At 35.1% G+C, this 18,548-nt stretch overlaps 3 protein-coding genes across 7 annotated transcripts; 2 read left to right on the top strand and 1 right to left on the bottom strand.

Moving 5' to 3' along the window:
* Positions 1 to 202: 202 nt before the first annotated feature.
* On the top strand, positions 203 to 2,772 carry LOC129322209 (uncharacterized). Of its 2 annotated transcripts, none has more exons than XM_054968368.1 (3): positions 203 to 676; positions 1,765 to 1,980; positions 2,066 to 2,772. In XM_054968368.1, the coding sequence occupies exons 2-3, from the start codon at positions 1,900 to 1,902 to the stop codon at positions 2,642 to 2,644; spliced, it is 660 nt and encodes a 219-aa protein (XP_054824343.1). In that variant the 5' UTR covers positions 203 to 676; positions 1,765 to 1,899; the 3' UTR covers positions 2,645 to 2,772. The 2 variants fall into 2 exon arrangements, with proteins under 2 accessions (XP_054824343.1, XP_054824344.1); XM_054968369.1 differs by lacking the exon at positions 203 to 676 and adding an exon at positions 704 to 1,675 and having other exon boundaries at positions 1,763 to 1,980.
* A 1,138-nt stretch (positions 2,773 to 3,910) lies between these two features.
* LOC129322208 (BTB/POZ domain-containing protein SR1IP1-like) lies at positions 3,911 to 7,362 on the bottom strand. Of its 3 annotated transcripts, XM_054968365.1 has the most exons (6): positions 7,286 to 7,362; positions 6,858 to 7,167; positions 6,642 to 6,711; positions 5,854 to 6,465; positions 5,215 to 5,751; positions 3,911 to 4,754 (listed from the first exon to the last, which is right to left on the bottom strand). In XM_054968365.1, the coding sequence occupies exons 2-6, from the start codon at positions 6,914 to 6,916 to the stop codon at positions 4,251 to 4,253; spliced, it is 1,782 nt and encodes a 593-aa protein (XP_054824340.1). In that variant the 5' UTR covers positions 6,917 to 7,167; positions 7,286 to 7,362; the 3' UTR covers positions 3,911 to 4,250. The 3 variants fall into 3 exon arrangements, with proteins under 3 accessions (XP_054824340.1, XP_054824339.1, XP_054824342.1); XM_054968364.1 differs by lacking the exon at positions 7,286 to 7,362 and having other exon boundaries at positions 6,858 to 7,248; XM_054968367.1 differs by lacking the exons at positions 6,642 to 6,711; positions 7,286 to 7,362 and having other exon boundaries at positions 6,858 to 7,248.
* A 5,649-nt stretch (positions 7,363 to 13,011) lies between these two features.
* Positions 13,012 to 18,186, top strand: LOC129284333 (ribonuclease III domain-containing protein RNC1, chloroplastic). Of its 2 annotated transcripts, XM_054919771.1 has the most exons (5): positions 13,012 to 13,926; positions 14,970 to 15,171; positions 15,537 to 15,737; positions 16,847 to 16,933; positions 17,716 to 18,186. In XM_054919771.1, the coding sequence occupies exons 1-5, from the start codon at positions 13,127 to 13,129 to the stop codon at positions 18,031 to 18,033; spliced, it is 1,608 nt and encodes a 535-aa protein (XP_054775746.1). In that variant the 5' UTR covers positions 13,012 to 13,126; the 3' UTR covers positions 18,034 to 18,186. The 2 variants fall into 2 exon arrangements, with proteins under 2 accessions (XP_054775746.1, XP_054775748.1); XM_054919773.1 differs by lacking the exon at positions 13,012 to 13,926 and having other exon boundaries at positions 15,030 to 15,171; positions 15,547 to 15,737.
* Positions 18,187 to 18,548: the final 362 nt, after the last annotated feature.

The following is an 18,548-nucleotide window of genomic DNA, read 5'->3' as shown; positions in this document are numbered from 1 at the left end:
ATAATATTGTAATATAATATGATGTGCGATTTGTAATTGAGACAACTATTTTGTGACAGAACTTCTAGGTGCATGTGATTCACCTCACCAGGCTAAGCTGTTTCTTTGATTCTTTTGTCTTGAGCAGTCATAGGTGTATTTGCTATCACGGTTTATTTATTATATCTTGATTGCTAATATAATAATAAAATATATATAAATGCGTGATAATAGTAGATAGAATAAAGTCTGTACTTGCTATGGCCTGTCAGAGTTTTATTTACTATAATATATGCATTGCTGGACCTGTCTGGGGCATCCCTTCCACAAAACTTGATTAGCATTGGTCAAGGCACTGGGATTTATTTGGCATGCCTCAAACTCAAACCTCATGCAGTAGCTTGGTTTCCGTGAGTGTCTTTAATAGAGAATTTTAAGTTCTTCGGTCATATATATATATATATGTATGTATGTATACATGCATGCATGCATGTATTCTCCAGCACCATATACTGACGAGCCTGATGGGGAATGTGAGAGCAGTAGTCTGTTTCAACTAAAAGTTTTCTATGAATCTGAGCTGATGAGGTGAGAGGAGGAACTTGTTGCCTTTCCTTGGAGAAGCTCCTTTTAATATTCGTTGTCTTCTAGTTCAGAACAGAAATTGCGGTATCCTCTGCTCCTTGAACCTGGACAGGTTAGTGACTCAGTTTTATTTCTTGGCTCTTAAACTTTTTGTATTGAATTACGGTAGACTTGCATATTTAGAGTTTAAGGTTTGGTTTGGGAAAGGCTTTCATGATTTTATTCCTATTCATGTCGATACTAGTATTTCTGTTTGGTATTATTCTTGAATTTTACAAGTTCTTTTTCAAACTGGCACCCTGCTCGGCTGCTCCTTCCCTCTTGCATACAAAATTGCTGTCATCTTACGCACACGGTTGATTTTCGCAATTTGGCATTTGCATAACTTGTGTGGGCATACGATTCAAAAGTCCAGATTGCAACTTGCATAGATTCCTATCACTGAAGACGATATATTGATGTTTGAAATTGATAGCGTGACGGTAGTTTATGAGAGGAATACGGTTTGCCTTGGCATTATTCTAGTTATATCCTGAGAAACCTGTTGTATTCTAAAAACTTTTGGTTTTGGCATTGCCAGTGATTTAATCTAATTGTCTAAAAATAGCAAGACAGAGTGTGAAGAAAAAAAAAAGAGGAATTAACTTTTTTTTTTTTCCTACCAGAAGGAATTAACAGTAGATAGCAGAGACTATGAATAAGGTTGAAAGGGTGTAGGATTCGAAATCTCAATTTACTAGTTTAATTGCCATATTTGGCCGGCCACGATGATACTGTTCAGGCGGCTTTTTATTCTGGTAGGTACGTAGAAAGAGAAAGTATTTATTGCCTTCAGCACAAGAATATGTATCGACTATCCAGAAGTATACAAATGAAAAGATAAATTTGATAGCATGAATAATGACGTTAAATTGTCTATTTATGAGAAGCCATAGTTAACGGTAGGAAAATTTAGCACATAAAAGTGCCGGAAGATATTTTCCTTCGGAATTCATTTAGTTGTGGTCCAAAATCTCGGAAGGGGATATGATTAAGCAAGGGAACAGACAAATTATACTTGAAGTTAGTTGATATCATCATTTTGTGCTAGTCTTTCAAGGGCATGACAGCAGTAGGTTTCTCGCACTACCCTCTTTCCTCCCTAAACAGCTTTTCATCTATCAAGTACATTCCAACTCGTTTTTTTCCCTCATTTCAGAGTAATAGTGATGAAAAAGGCGGAGTATTAGAATTAGAAGCCATATGCAGTGAAGATTCTTGTCTGACCACAAATTTCCGAGGAAGAAGAGTAAATCTGCCCATCATTCGTGAAAGCAGAAGGTAAGTACGGCACCGATGGAGAAGCTTACTATGCCATACGATAAAGAGTACATGAGGATTGCCATTCTAAAACATGAAGAAACTTTCAAAGAGCAGGTACGTACTTCTCTAGGTATTCCTTTGGATTATTATTCACACAAGAAGCATCAATAGAACCTGAGTACCCTCAATAAATTTTCAGTTATATGAACTACATCGCTTGTATCGGGTCCAGAAGACGTTGATGAAAGATATGGACAAGAGCAGAGGCAACGAACCAAGCCAACGAGGATGGAGCTTCAAGACTTCTGTTGGTCTAGCTCAAAATGTTGATCAAAATAAAGGTACACCGAACAAACCTCAACTGAACTTTGATCTCGAACAGCCTGCGGAAGAGCACATTGCAGAATCAGACGACGATCGGGTGCTAGAGATCGTAGATGAGACTGAGATTGAACTGACACTAGGCCCTTCAATTTACAACCGCATGAAGAAACTCGAGACACCACGAACTTCTGATTCTGGACATAGCTTGTCTTCCTCTTCTACGGGATCCAGCCATATAAACAAGACAAGTTCGGGGACCCATCATTGCAGTTGCAGTGATGCAACAAGAGAAGAATTAAGTGGAGGCATATTAGGCCTCGTCCAGGTGCCGGATTCAAACTCAATCTGTCAAAGAGGAATTAGAAACAGTTTTGATGTTGAAGAACAGTCAAGCCAAGACAGATTAAAACAGCCACCTTGGCTTTTTCAAGTGTTGAGCTTGAACATGACTTGAGAGAGTTTAAAAAAATTATCTATAGTCAATTAATATGATATATATATATAATATTTTTTTTTTAAATTGCTGTTTGAGACTAACTTTGTGAATGGTTTTTGTGGAATGTTCTGCCTAGTTATCTAGTGTGGTGGGGGTGTGATGAAGTCTTGTTTAATGATTACTAGTTTCCTTTTGCTCCAACCCATTACGGTTTTAACTCACATGCAACTGACTTTTCTTTTCTCGAGAGCTTTTAATCACACTTCAGATCATAATTGTTGCCACTAAAGTCATGAAAGCGATCCTTTTATTGATTATGGTGGGCAGCCATGTCGACGAGTTTATTATATCCCTCGAAAGAGTTTTTCCCTCTCTATCAAAGACAATCTCCTATTTCTTAAGTCGTTTCAATACCTTCAATCTTTGCAGTTCAGCCTTTCGGAGGAAGCTTTTCCTTTATTTTTCTTTTTCTTTTTCTTTTTTCCGTGTGTGAAAGTCAAAGGAACCCATTTCTGTTCTAGGTATTAGATAATAAATCAACAAATCAATCCAGAAGCAAGTTGTCACTGTGGAATAAAATTCAGACAAGGGACATTACGGTACATCTGATAAACGTTCTCCTTTCACTTCCTGATCACATACTTTACGTGGGTAGCGGATTCTTTTTCTCTTCTGTAGTCTAATTTAGTTCCCTCCCATGATTCACGAACTTACTGGCCAACAAGAAGTCGGAGACGTAATTCCTGCCTGCATCAGACGTACGGTAGATTCCCTTGCAAATACACGACAGGCTTTTGACAAAGTTTAGCAAAAGTCTGTCCCAAAATGTGTATTGCTTGCAACATTTTCAATACTTTTAGGACATTCATGACTAGAAACCAGACCTTGATCTCTTTGCTTTTCTGAATTCTGATCACTTCATCACGGGCACTGCTAAGCTGTTACTCGCACTATTTTTTTAACCTTTCTCAAAAGCTTTTTATCCGAAAGGACTCAATAATTTAAGTTTCTATTCCACTTGTCATCAAATATTTGCATTCATTGAACTTGTGGTCCATTTTATGTTTTGGAAGATCTAGGCTTGTTATAATACTCATCTTGACCCACATGTCACCGATCATCTGATACATAGAATGCAATAAAATGAAAAATCAATTTATTCAATGCAACCAAACAGGTCAAATATTTGTGAACTTAATAAGGAAATTTGAGGGGTTCCAATCATATTTCCTCCATCATGGAAAACTGTAATAATGATTCCTCCTATCACTTCCCCTGTTGACTATCAGAGAATCATTCTTGTATTGGCGTGTTATTATCAATAAACAGCAGGACTGCAATTTAAGTACTCACCCAGAAATTCAACTTCATTAGCACTAGCCTGGTAGCCTTCACAATTTGGTTCTGAATGAAAGGAAAAAAACCATGGTGATATAATCTATAGGAGCATCACACAAACAGAGTAAAATTTCTGCGGCACACTTATTACACAGCGTAAGGCGAAGTGCTAATAAAAGCTCAATAAAATGGGTGTTACAGTGGCAAAATTCACTCACACACAGACTTTCATGAACTGCATTTGGCTTCTCGCACTCTAGTGCACTTGAGAATTTCTTCAATGGTCTTAGGATATAGAATGGCGTCGATTTTTACTGGGTTTTGTATGATCTTTGGCTCGCAGAAAAGGAGAAAGCCTTGCAAGCAGTTTTTTAGACACAGAATTTAAGAGGGACTTTCGAGGCATAGAAAGCTTATCAGCAGAAGGTGAAGCATTTGAAGCAGGGCTGCTAACTGCAGTCGTTGACGTGGATTTATTAATCTCTCTTAGTTTCATGTTCAATTTCACTAGTTCTGTTTTTAGCTCCTTATTTTCTTTTTGTAAGTAGGAGAGGTCATTTGAAAAGTGATCCGAATCAGCAGAGTATAGATTGAACTTGGAAGGTGCAGAAGGAGAGCCTTCCATGGCATCGCGAAGACGTTGCTGTTCATAGTAAAGAACTTGAACCATAGTCTGAACAGGAAGACGATCATTTTGAGCAGCATGGGAGCAAGCCTCCCGAGACAGCTTCTGACAGTCCATGACGCTGCAAACTTTCTTCCTTTCCGTATCACTTAGAGCAGGATGAGCCTGAGCAAAGTAAATAAATTCCAACTTCATCAGAAGTAATAATTGATTCAATCATGTTTAGAATTTTATTTACCATAATCAATTTACAAGTAGATCCTTGAATTTATTATCAGTAATACTGTAATATGTGGCAATAAACTAGAATAACATCTTCATAAAGGCATTCCAAAAAGTTGAAACAATGTGCTGTGGGGCAGGAATCTTGATATCCAACTCTGATTCTGAATGTTCAGAAATTAGCAGCGAGGTAAGTTTGTTATAAATAACATTCATGGTAACCAAATGGGGTTGACTAGATAAATAGTACTTTTCCTTATCAATTCAGGCTACTTCTCTGACAATAAAATTATAGATGCATTAAGTTGTTAAGAAGGAGTCTACCTCTTACGCGTTAAAAAGTATATTTTAAGCCAAGTATGACACGATAACATAAAAAATCGATCGTGATAATTGACAGCACCTTGAGATAGATGTCTGTGGCCCTATAGATCCCATCTTCCACTGACCTTGATTGTTCCGGGATAAGTTCAGCAAGGCTCACGAATTTTGTAACTGGTAAATTACGATCAGTGGCTATTTCTGCTAGATAGCTCTCTATTAGCTTTCCCACGCGATCCACGTCTGAATACGGAGTAGAAAAGTATTCACTATCTACACCGGAGTCCAAGTTTATTCCCGTATCATATTCATGGTAATTCATCAAGATTCTCTGCACTGTATCCACATCAAACAATGTATCTCCTGTGAGTGAATAAGTAGGAATAAGAAGATCATCCAAAGCAGCCTGCCCTAACTTCATCGCCATCCTCCTTTCCAAATCAAGCCTGCAAGTAACCGTTGTTTCGAGATATATTGCTGCCCGAAGCAGCATAGAAAGAAAGCTCACTGAAATTGCATTCATCTCCTTTGGCAAAAGACTCACTATTGTCTCTAAAATAACCCTCTTCTCGTGCTCTTCTCCAGCCTCAATCTTCTTCCTTCCCTTTACCATTAATTCCTGCAAGAGAGAAAGAGAGGATGAAAAAAAAGAGAGTTCAGTATTCAATCCATGAAACTAAATAATTCAAAACATTCTGATCCTTTTAGTGAGGGCTCTCACCGAACCTCGTAGAGATTTCTGCGCATACAGCATCAGAATAGGACCAAGAGCAGACTGTTTAAACCCTCTGGCCATCATCGCAATGAGTACTCGCTGGAAAATGTCTATTCTAAGAATCGTTAGATCCTCAGCCCACCAATCAACTACGTCCCTCTGGTGAGACGCCATGGAAGATGTTATACCCTCTCTGCCACTCTCATCTATAGAAGTACAGAATTGGCTTTCCTTGCATGCTATATATGCAATGACATCTATGCATCGGCTCACCAGTTTTGTTCTCTCTGCTATAGGAAAAAGGTTCTCTGAATTATGTAAGACAGATACTGCCCCCGGAAGACTCTTAAGTGCCACTTCTTTCAAATAAGCATCGGTTCTTCCCACGAGGTTTCTAACAGAGTAATCCTCTGTCATCTCAAGATACTCTGCTACACAGCGAAGAGTAGCTATGTTCGCTATGCTCATCTCAAAATTTATCCCGTAACAGAATTTCGCTGCCAGTTCAAACGCTTCTGCCCCACCAGGGACATCATGGAGTTTAATGATGGAAACATCAGTACCGCTAGATTCTGAGATGAGCGTCCTAATGTATCCACACTTAGAGGCTAATGGAAACTGCAATTTACACAACAGGAAATATGAGGGAAAAACTATTATTATACTTGCCTTTTGGTTAAGTTCTATTTACGGGCAAATATTCAAACAATTGGTGGGGAAGATGGATGATTCACTTTGCCGTTGATGACTCTCACAGTAATGAATTCGACATGAGTAGATAAAAGAGTTACTACCTTATGCAATGAAAAGGAAGTTTCTGCTACTTGAACTGTAATATCACTTGGAATCTCGTGAGAGAAAACCCTACAAGAAGTTTAAAACGAGGGTTTCAGTAAGTTTCCTTATATCTAGGAGATAGCAGCAGATGCACATTGCTGAAGCAAGTTGTAAGCATAGACAGGAGACACACCACAGAATACTTAGTCGCATGCCAAGATTCAGAAGCATACCATTCACTAGTTCTCTTCATGGCAGTTGAAAGAAGCTTCTCCTTCTTCTTCGGTGACATGTCGCAAGTAGCAGGTGCAGTTATCTCCTGATTACGATCCACCAAGGCAGAGACAGAATTCTTGTTCACTATAGTAAGCTCTCTATTCTACTACAGTTGGTGACGAAGCGAAGAGGTAACTCATAGATTGTGTCCGTTAGCTTCAAGCCCCTGGGGAATCATTTTTTCTTGTTGACGTCTTGTATATTTTCTTCAGGAGAGAGGGAAGAGTGAGCACTTAATACTCCTTCACAAACTTTTTCCTATAAGAACTTGAAAAACGCCGAAGGGAACAAAATCATTCCGGAATATCAAGGACACAACCCGAAGCTCAAATTAATTTCCTAATTCTTGCAACGAAGGTAACAAACAAATCAGATGGAAAATTACCAAAACAGGGTCCTCTATATAGAAGACAGGGGAAGGACAACATGGAGAAGCTTGAAGATTTTGTCACTTGTCAGTTGCGTGTGGTGTGGGCTTCAGAGAGAGGATGAGATAATTGCGCGTCGATTGGCATCTAACAGCGATTGGTTGCACGTGGGAAGTGGAAACCGAATTCGTTCTCGGATGTTTGCGTTATAGCATTTTATTTGCATTAAGCGTTATTACATGAGAATAGCCTGCGTGCATGGCTACTCCAGAATTTTCAAAGCAACTACCAGGGAAATTTGCATATCCACCATGTTAAATATACTCATACGCACAATTTACTTCTTTATTTCCCTGATTATACGATTTCCAATATGCTCACTTAACACCAACTTTGTTTCTTTCATACATGTATTCAGAATATGGAGAGAGAATTAAATCTTGTCACCAAGAACTTGTCAAAATGCTGCATTTGTATGCTACGTATGCACGTGGTAGTGCAAATGCTATGCCGGTTATGATAGATGTATTATCCAAACAGGCAATAATTGATGTTTCCTAATATTAAAGAAGGACTTGCCCTGTGGTCTCAAGGTCATCGTTGGTGGTGATCGTCCCTTCACATCATGCTCTGTAAAGGTCTTGTTCAGGAAGCAGACTGATCCTCATAATGATGATGATTTATGTCAATCCAACAGCAAAGTTGATTTCTTCATCCAACCTTTTAGTTGGATTGGCCATCTGAATAATGCTCCCACAAGCCATAAATCCTATGGCCACGCGTCAATTTGGGGCCACCTCCATAACACCTGAAATACCTGGTCAACTACTTGTTAGACTAATCAAAATCAAAGCATTGATGGTCCAGATGAGGGCGAGAAGGGTTGACATTACTCGACAAGCCTACACCGAACCTGTACCTTTCCAAGGCCCTGTTGTTCACTAGCTACATATCACAAGGGTTTCAAGGTGTTAGGAATTAGGAAGGAATGCATTCGTCTTGACAAACAAAGGAGACGAGGACATAAAACCTCATCGCTTTACAAAAAAAGTTTCAGAACAAGAGATGGACTAGTCTCAGGCGAGCAACGATATAATGCGATGCTATGGGTCTAAAGAGTTGAAGAAGAAGCAAGTTGTAAAGAAGTATGTAGATTAACTAAAAAACAAGTGGATGTCAATCAGAAGTTGTTAAGGAAGCAAGTGACGAAGAGTGAATGCGGTATAAAACCGGGTGCAAGTGTTGGTGAAGGCTGTCATGTTGTGATGAGTGGATATAATCTTAGAGAGTTAGATATAAAAGTTGCATTTTATTCTTTACGTTCTACTTGTGAACATTATTGGTCCGAAATAAAGAAAAAGGGTTCCGACTGTGCATGGACGCACCAAGTTAATTTCCGATTTCCAGTCCCAAAGAGGGTATTGTATTTTTTTTTTTTTTAATATAAGGTGATCAAAAACCTTGCAAATGAGCAAGATCATGTCATGTCACAAGTCAAGAGGCTTCCGTACCTAGAGATATGGATTATTAAATATCATTATATCTAAATTTTCTTTGAAGGCTTGGCATGCAAGTATATATTGATATGTCTGTTTACTTTTCTAATCACGTAATTGAAAGTAATCATATAATCTCTCATTATAATATTCTTGATTTTCTTGATGGTTTGGAGAAGTGGATGGTTCTTGATGGAGTTTTGCATTGAATGGGCGAAAAAACTTTCATAAAATTAAACTAAATGTTGACTTTGTTGATTTTGACATTTCAACAAAGGCTGAGAAGATATGTAGTAATTTAGCGGCTAGGGGTAAATAAAATAAAATTAAAATTAAAAATCGAATCAAATTTTTATTATTTGATTCAATCTATTTGATTCTTCAATTCAATTAGTAATATTTAAAATTGAATAGATTGAACTAATTGAATCATTATATATATATATATATATTATTATTTATAAATTATATTTAGCTTATTAATTACTTTGTTTTATTTTATTAATATATAATCTAATAAGTTGAAACCTTAACCCCTAATTAAAATGGGTTACTATCATTTTACAAGCCTAATTTTATATATAAATCTTGTCTATTTTAGTAGAAAAAAAAATAACAAAATTGGCCCAAGTTTAAGTAGCCCAACATGAAGCCTAGATCGAATTAATCGACTGAACTGAATTATCAAATTTTAATTCAATTTGGTTCATATTTTTAGTATTGTTTGGTTAGTCGATTTTGCACATTTTGGCACTGAAAAGACTAATGCTCGCCTCTATCAACAGTAGTGCAAAAATGGTAATCAAGACATCCAGAAAATCTCATAATTCATTATCCTTGGTTATCTTGAATGATATCACCACATGTTATTGTCCCGTTAATGTTGATTAATCCGTCAATGTCAAGTCTAATCCCATCTTAATTTATAAGGAGATCCATTTGGCTTCAAATTTGTAACTACCCTTTATGAGAAGAGGACATTGTATTGAAAGATGACTACTTCTATGTGCATAGTGCAATTATTGGCAGGGGCAAGTTTCCCTCCCAGAGGATGATAAGTAATATTCCTTCTGTTTCTATATATAAGAGAAAAAAACTATAACACACAGTTTGAAAAAGTTGATTAACATAATAATTATGTCTAAAAATAAAAAAAATTAGACTAAAATGCCCTATGTTAATCAATATAAGTATCCGTTAATTATTTATCGTTAATGTAAATTATGAGAGATAATTTAAAAATGTGTAATCAGTGCTTATTGAAATATGTGATTTTGTTTATATAAAAAAATAAAAAAATAATTATTTTATAAATAAAAATAGAGGAAGTAGTATTTAAAATTTAGATATATACATGTCATTCTAGTTTGATGGTCAAGTTCATATTAGGCCCCATTTAATTTTTCAAGTTTTGTGCGTGCGTGCGTGTGTATGGGGTTTCTTTTTTTCTTTTTTTGATCCATCTGTCGATAGTTTGGGAAATATCAAGGTATTATCACTTCTCATCCAAACTTTCGAATCTTATTGTACGAAGCTGTTAACTGCAGTCTCATGGATGTCATATGAATACTTTTAACATATTCATTTAATGTGATTGTATGTTCTAGTATTTAGATTCGAGATTTCATGATAAATTAATTCAACTCTCTCAATTAATTAACTAAGTGTACTTGGATAATAAGAAAGTGATTTTAATCTCACTAGCAAAAGATTGAAAGAGTAGATGTGTTATGTTTCTTTCTTTCTTTGTTTTTTTTTAATAACTAATGTGTTGTTGAAAATGATATTTTTTTTGCTAAGCCTATTTGAATATCCTTCTAAAATCAAGTATAGGGTTCAAAATCATGGTTTTGGAAAAAGTTATCCAACCATTTATAATTTTTTGAAATTCCATTTGATCTCTGAAAGCACAATTTGTAGAAGCTAATTTTCCCCTTTTTTGATAAATTGATTTTGGAAAATGTTATTCAAATACCATCGCATTCAATTAATTATTTTTTTCATAATCAATTTTTTCATTTAAAATCCAAACACATTAATGCATGTAGATATAGGAATCCAGGTGAATCTGCCCTTAAGAGCTTAAGTTTTAAAGTCCAATTATCTAAAATTTAATCTAATTTTAAAGCTCGACTCTTACCAATAGGCTCAGGACCTGGCCCATAAGCCCTGTTTCAGGAAAAAATCCAACATTGTAATTCAGCAAAGATTTAAAAATCTAAATTCAAAATAAAACAAATGAAAGTCTTGCATAAAATTCAATAAAAATTTAAAGTTTAAAATTAAGATGAAGATTGAAATCTTCATCAATGTAAATCTAAATCCTCCTTATTATCATTTAAAAATATAATGCAAATCAATTGAAAAGTAAGCTTGAAATTTTAAGCAAAACAACATCAAGAATTAAGTTCCAGGATCCCACACAATTAATCTTAAAATCAATATCTACGTCATCTCAAAAATACTAATTGAACAAACTTAAAATGATAATAGCACTATCGAAGTTCACTATTAAACCGATCCCTCTCACAAACAATTCAAAATATAGTGATTGAAAAGGGGATGACATAACAACCTCGTGTGAAAGCAAAGTCCAAAATCTTTGAAAGACCATAAGTCCAATTCCCAACTTGAACCAACTTGCTTCCCTTTTGTAATTCAATTGATGTTTAGTGAGGGAGAGATAAGGAATGAGAGGCGTGAGGTTGAATGGTCAACTGGCTGTGGCTGAGGGCGTGAGGCGATGAGGGAGAGACGAGTAAGGAAAAGCAAGAGGCAATCACAAGCTCCTATAAGGTTTAGAGAGTTGAGTGATTATGGTTCAGCAACAAGATCCCTTCTTTAAACCAATCAAATGTGTGCTCCATGAAAATTTTTAAAAAATGATAATAAGATAACAAGACTTAAAGAGCCACTCGAGTCTAAGCCTTTTTTTTATTGAATTTATTAGGATCGGGCTCTCAAGCTTTGTTACTTAAAAAAGATCTAATTTTCAAAATTTAAACTTTTATTTAAATAAGACTTCCAAGCCTAGCCCTTTGGGCCTTTATTCTCGATTTTAGATGCATGTTTAATATTTCACATGTTTGATAGATATTCATAACTTACAGAGTTAAGAACACAAATCGAGTTTAGTTGACTATCCATTTAGGCTTTTTTTTAAGGATTGAACTTGAAAAATGAGCAATTTTAATTTAACTTGACTTTTAAGCTTGGCTCCTTTTTAGGCACTATGAAAAAGGCCTGAGCACCTCATTTTTTGTTTTATTTGTAAAACATAAAATATTTTTTAAATTAAATTTAAACTTTTAAATATATGCTTATACTTTAAAATTAAAATTTATATTATTTATTTTCCATTTTTAAAAATAATTATTTATATTTTAGATAAAAAAGTATATAATATTATAATATAAAAATTTAATTTTAAAAATTTTTAAAAAAAAAAAGAATTTATGGGCTTGACCTAAGCCAATTAGATAATAACTTGACTTTAAAAAATAGCTAATTTTAAAATAATCAAATTTGTGGACCTAAGTCGACATGAACAGACCTACCTGTTCTGCCTCTACACGCAAAATTATTAAACTTTTGATTTTAAGTAAATGCGTGACAAGATTGTAAATTTAGATTGCTAACTTAGATCATAAATTAATAAAAATTTGCCTCAATTAATAAATAACTATTAAAATATGATCGTAATTTAATTTAAATATATTTAAAATATAAATAATTGAAATTAAACTCATTTATATTGATAAATTATTATATATAAAACATATAAAATTTAAAATAGGAAACTTATTTTTCATGTTATTTATTTTCATTTTTATTAATATTAGTTTTTGCATTTTAAGTTTTTTTTATTTGAACTGGATCCTATAATTTTTATAAATCAATTCTTCATAATATATGCTTAATTTATTTAATTAAAAAATTAAGAAGTTTAATAAATTTAACTAAACTTACATATAGTATAAATTTATAAATTAGTTAATATGATTTTGTAAGTTAGAAATGTAAAAATAATAAATTTAAATATAAATTTTTTAATTTAATTAAATTTATATCTGACTTGAGTTGGCAGGTTTTGATAAAAATATTAAATTTAAAAAGTGAACTTGAGAGATTAACAACTATATTTAGAGGGATCGAATTGCTCGTTTGCTTTGGCAGAAAAAATTAAAAAGGTTCACCGATGCGTCGCCGTTTGACTGCGAACAAACAAAATATTCACGCAAAATATCTACCGTCCTCAAGCCAACCCTGCCCATGGCTGTTCCACGCTGCTTCGCCTTATCCTGTATCGTTCATTCTCTCTGTCGACTGTTGAGACCAAAACCCTACAATTAGCTTTTGATAATGGAACTTTCTTCTTCATTCACCCTTTCCCCAAAACCATCCCTGGGTTCTAATTACTCTTTCTTATCATCACTTTCTCCATTTCGTTTTCAAACTCTCATCAGAAACCTCAGAATCCAAAATCCTACCTCACAAAGCTTTCGTATTTTGGCCGTGGCCTTAGACCCGCCACAAGAACTTCCTAAAAATAGTCCTCAACGACTTCTTAAGGAGCTTGCTGAACGTAAGAAAGTAACATCTCCGAAGAAAAAGGCACCGCCAAGGAAGTTCATTTTACGGCCTCCTTTAGATGACAATAAATTAGCTCAGAGGTTTCTCAATAGCCCTCAATTGTCCCTTAAATCGTTTCCTTTATTGAGTTCTTGCTTACCTTCTTCTCGGCTCAACAATGCTGATAAGACATGGATGGACGAGTACTTGCTTGAAGCGAAGCAAGCTCTGGGATACTCACTCGAGCCGTCAGAAAACCTCGGGGATGATAATCCGGCTAAACAATTCGATACATTGTTATACTTGGCGTTTCAACATCCATCGTGTGAGAGAACAAAGGCAAGGCACGTGAGATCCGGCCATACAAGGCTATTGTTTTTGGGGCAGTATGTTCTTGAGTTGGCACTTGCAGAATATTTCTTGCAGAGATATCCGAGGGAGTCCCCTGGTCCAATGCGGGAGAGGGTATTCGGGTTAATTGGAAAGAGAAACTTGCCCAAGTGGATTAAAGCTGCTAGCTTACAGAATTTGATCTTCCCGTACGATGATATGGACAAATTGGTGAGAAAGGAGAGGGAAGGACCGGTAAAGTAAGCTTTTCTATTCATTTCAACTTCAATACGGCTCTTTTCTCTTTCTTATTCTTTTCTTAGGATTTTCGTATCAATTAGTAATGCTGCTACTCTGAATAATTGATTCTGTGATATGATCCTGACTTGCTGAATGACTTAGGTTTTCAATTAGTTTGTCACGTTATCTCTTTTTGAAGTTGCATCATAATTTGAAATAATTCCAGTGAACTGCGGTAGCAATAGTTCTGCAAGCATGCTGCAGTTGCTAGTCTGCTACTAGTTGCAATTTTTCCATTATATACTGCACTTTCTGTGCCAATTAATTACAATTGGCCCATATTCTACGGGAAGCTCTGCTGTGGTGATCTAGTATTCTCTTCCTGGCTTGGGATACGTATGTTGATGGCCAATATGGTTAGCTAGCCTTAGTGTGAATCATAAGCTAACTGTCTCCACTATCTACTCTAAGTTTTGTTACTTAGCTCTGAATCCAATGACCTTGTTAGATTTACATGTGTTTTAATTATTTTATTTGTTTTATTTAGGGCTTATTTGTCTGTTTGAATCCAATGAACTTGTTAAATTTACATCTGCTTTAATTCTTTTATTTGTTTTATTTGGGGCTTATTTGTCTTTTTATTCATTTTGGACGAGGCTTCTATGCATTTTGGATTAGCTCAGGTGTTTTGTTTTGTTTTTTTTCCCCTTTGGGATAAAATTTGTCTAGGTGTCCTGCTTTTATTGGAATAAGATTAAGTTTACGTCTTTTAGATGGAGTATGAGTCCACTTTCCTTCTATCTTCTATATACATACACAGTTGCTATTCAATAAAATGCTTTTATGCTAGCATTCCAAGGTATCTTTTCTATTGGCTTTTAACAAAATGCTTTCAATGTATTCCATGATATCTCTAGTAATAGCTTTCATAAAATGTTTTTAATGCATTCTATAATAATCAATTTATTGCAGAACTGTCATCAATGGAGACGGTCTTGTCCTTGATCAGTTGATGAAAAAGTATTTATTGACTTGTATTCACAAATTTGTTAATCTATCACAGGTTTGTATTTTGGGCTTTGTTTGGTGCTATCTATCTGTGTTTTGGTATGCCAGAAGTATATCGCGTTCTTTTTGAAGCCTTTGGAATGGATCCAGATGCTGAGGATTGCCAACCTAGATTACGTAGACAACTTGAAGATGTAGATTATGTATCTGCTGAGTTTGAAGGCAAGCTAAGCTGGCAAGACGTGGCTACATACAAGGCAAGCTCCATATGTCTTCTGCTAAAGTGATATTTGATTAATGAGTTCACACAGAAGGTTCTGAGTGATGCATAATCATATTTGAACGTTTTTCTGTGAATGTAAAAGTAAAAATTGCAAGCCTATGCCCTAAAATAAGGCTCCTATCTCATTAATTTTGTTAACTTTATAATTAATTTTATTGAATGAGACTTCTTAGTTAACAATATTCTTAGAAGATTGGTTGATGGTAGAATATGAGGGCGTGCAATTCATGTAGTAGACCCCACCTAGTAGGATAAGGTTTGTTGTTGTATAGTTAATTTCATGAATCTTTTCACCATTAGAGAGAAGTACAGCAATGATGTTTACTGTTCTTCATTCAGCCTCCTGCAGATGCTCTGTTTGCACATCCTAGGCTCTTCAGAGCTTGTGTTCCTCCAGGAATGCACCGGTTCAGAGGAAATGTTTGGGATTATGATAGCAGACCACAGGTTATGCAAGCTCTTGGATATCCCTTAGAATTGACAGATAGCATTCAAGAAATTACTGAAGCTCGGAATATAGAACTAGGACTTGGTTTACAGGTAGCTCTAATATTGCCTCTCATTCTGTTTCCTACCGTGTCACAGAGACATTGCAATGCATACTTTTATAAAATGTATAGTTTGTTTTGGTCAGATGCATCTTGTTATTATAAAACTCCAATTAAGTAGTCGTTATTAGTGATCATGTATTTTTCTGTGATGATTAAGAAAGGCGAATATAAATGAATGAAAAATTATCAGGCATGATGGTGCTGTTCTAGAAGATAGTTCTTCTGATATCTCGATTAAATGATGTTGTGATTCAAATTTAGCATTTGTGCTTGCTTATTTGTAATGTGGGAATTAATGGTATATTTCTGCGTCTTTGGTTGTTAATGTAATGAAATAGTGTTTTATTTCCTAATCTGAATTGAGATTTCTCGTGTCTCAACTTACTAGATTGCTTGTCCTTGTGGTATCAGAATTGTATGAATCTGATGCAGAAATTAGAAAAAGGGGGGGGGGGGGGAACGAGATAACCAGAGAGAGACAAAAGAAATAAATTCTGATAAACTAATCTCCATTAACATCCATAGACCAGATTACAAGAGGGAATGTCCTAGTATTTATAGGACTCTAGGAGATGCTGGGTAAAACAATTAAATGCCATAAAAGACATTATTACCCTCAACAACCAATAGCTACCTATGAACGTGCTATTTATTATTTTTCGTATCAGAGTCACCTTGATAACAGCATATTATCTAAAGATCTCACTCTTCTATCATTGATTTTTGCTGAGACTGGTGATTCTTCTCGGTTCCTTTTCATTGGTTCTGATTTCATTAATCATTGCATGGCAGCATATCTGAAGATTGATACTAAAATGGTGGTGACATGATGTCCGTTATTTGCTCTAGTTAGTGCTATACTGCATTTTGTACTGCAGAGCTTACCAAATTATAATGAAAATACATCTTAGATCCACCCGAATTTAAGCACATTAATCAATTGTTTGGCAATAGTCATAGTTTTCATCTACGAAGTCAACCTTATTGAATTTTCATGGAGCCTTTCATGGAAGGTGCATTCTGTAGCTAGCAGTATTGAAATATGTTTTTGCTTCTCCTAGATGGTGATGTCCAGTTGAATATCCTACTTAATTGCAGCTTTGTTTCTTGCATCCATCGAAACACAAATTTGAGCATCCTCGATTTTGCTATGAGAGACTAGAATACCTTGGCCAAAAGATACAGGTACAGCTAACCTTTCTGTTCTCTACCGGATAATTTACCTGTATTTGTGGAATGACTCTAGTTGATAATAGTTACTCAATGAAGAATGGAGATGAGAATGAATTTTGATAAATGGGAGTAATAATGTTTCATGTTATGGAAAGAGATGGATTTTCTACCTCGTACTTGTGTTTGGCTGGATGAAAATAGGATAAGAATAAAATTGGAAGTAGTGTAAAGCTGTATAATATTCATTATTTTAATTTAATTTAAAATACGTTTATTTAATATTTGATTAAAGCATTTCATCAAAAAAAATATTTGATTAAAACATATTTATTTGTTATTTTTAAATTTGTAAAAACATTTGTATACGAGTAACGAAACAATAAATTTTTAATAATTAAACGAATATAATTTCTAAGTACCACGAACAATAAAAAATAGTTTTGTTTTATTTTGTAATTCAATGCATATATGATAAAAGGGAGAGATAGGAATTAATCATCTCATTCCCACAGATGAAGCACCATTCCATCCAAATCACTAGAGAATACCCATTTCCAAATTTATAGGAAATGAGCATTCCTAAAGGAATGGAATGTGAGATTCATTCTATCTGCCAGACACGCATGGGCTGTGGTCTTCATTCCATTCCCATATGAACAGTACTTCGAGGCAACCCAACGAAGCACAAGTTGATTTATATAGATAATATTTATTTTTCAAGTGGCTCAAGAATCTAAATCTGCTGACTTCTTCATTGGATATTATGTACTCACAGTGTTTACAAATTTCTGTAGGATTTGGTGATGGCTGAAAGATTGTTGATGAAGCATTTAGATGCTCCAGGTTTGTGGCTACAGGAGAGACACCGTCGCCTTCTTATGAACAAGTACTGTGGAAGATATTTGAGGGACAAACATCTCCACCGTTTCATCATATATTCTGAACAGGTACAGGACCGTTACGAGCACAACCGGAGAATGAGAAACCCTGCCACGACGGCTGTTCAACAAGCCATTCATGGGCTTGCATATGCTGTTTATGGGAAACGTGATGTAAGACGTTTAATGTTTGAAGTTTTTGACTTTGAGCAGATTCAACCTAAAGCTGTATGAATGTAGGGAAAAGAATTACTTAAAAGATGTCATTTCTCTTCTTCCTCCAGAATCGTTCAATCCCCTTCTCTTTTACACTGTACTTTGGATTTGGATTCAGTTCTCCCTTGTTTAACAATGCGTGGCTTGTAAATATGAGTATCTTCATGCACTTGTCCGCTCTTCATGTTCATGGCGTGTCCCATGAAATATACACTGAAACAATCCGTCGATTTTGGACTCTTTTAACGAGTGATGTATTAGATTAAATTGAACTCTCGGGTTGTCTTAAGTTATGATGGTTGCCGTTAGTGTGCATGAGGTGCTTATCCAGTAGTGTCTTCTTGGGAGAATGATTGATAAATTCCTTTTGAAATAGGAAAATGACAATTTAGCCTTTTGTAGTGTGATAATTACGATAAGATTTTAAATGATTTCTTTGATATTAAATTTCTGTGTGAAATTATTTTTATACCTCTTTACAATTTAGAAAATTGTGACTTTTTAAATTATTTTAATCATTAGTGGAATCAAAC

The sequence above is a fragment of the Prosopis cineraria genome, unplaced genomic scaffold (genome assembly GCF_029017545.1).
Source record: "Prosopis cineraria cultivar Desert tree isolate PC_DT_omini unplaced genomic scaffold, ASM2901754v1 PC10, whole genome shotgun sequence".
Taxonomy (NCBI): domain Eukaryota; kingdom Viridiplantae; phylum Streptophyta; class Magnoliopsida; order Fabales; family Fabaceae; genus Prosopis; species Prosopis cineraria.
The sequence above is the reverse complement of the archived record's forward strand: the minus strand, read 5'-3'. Positions and strand labels throughout refer to the sequence as shown.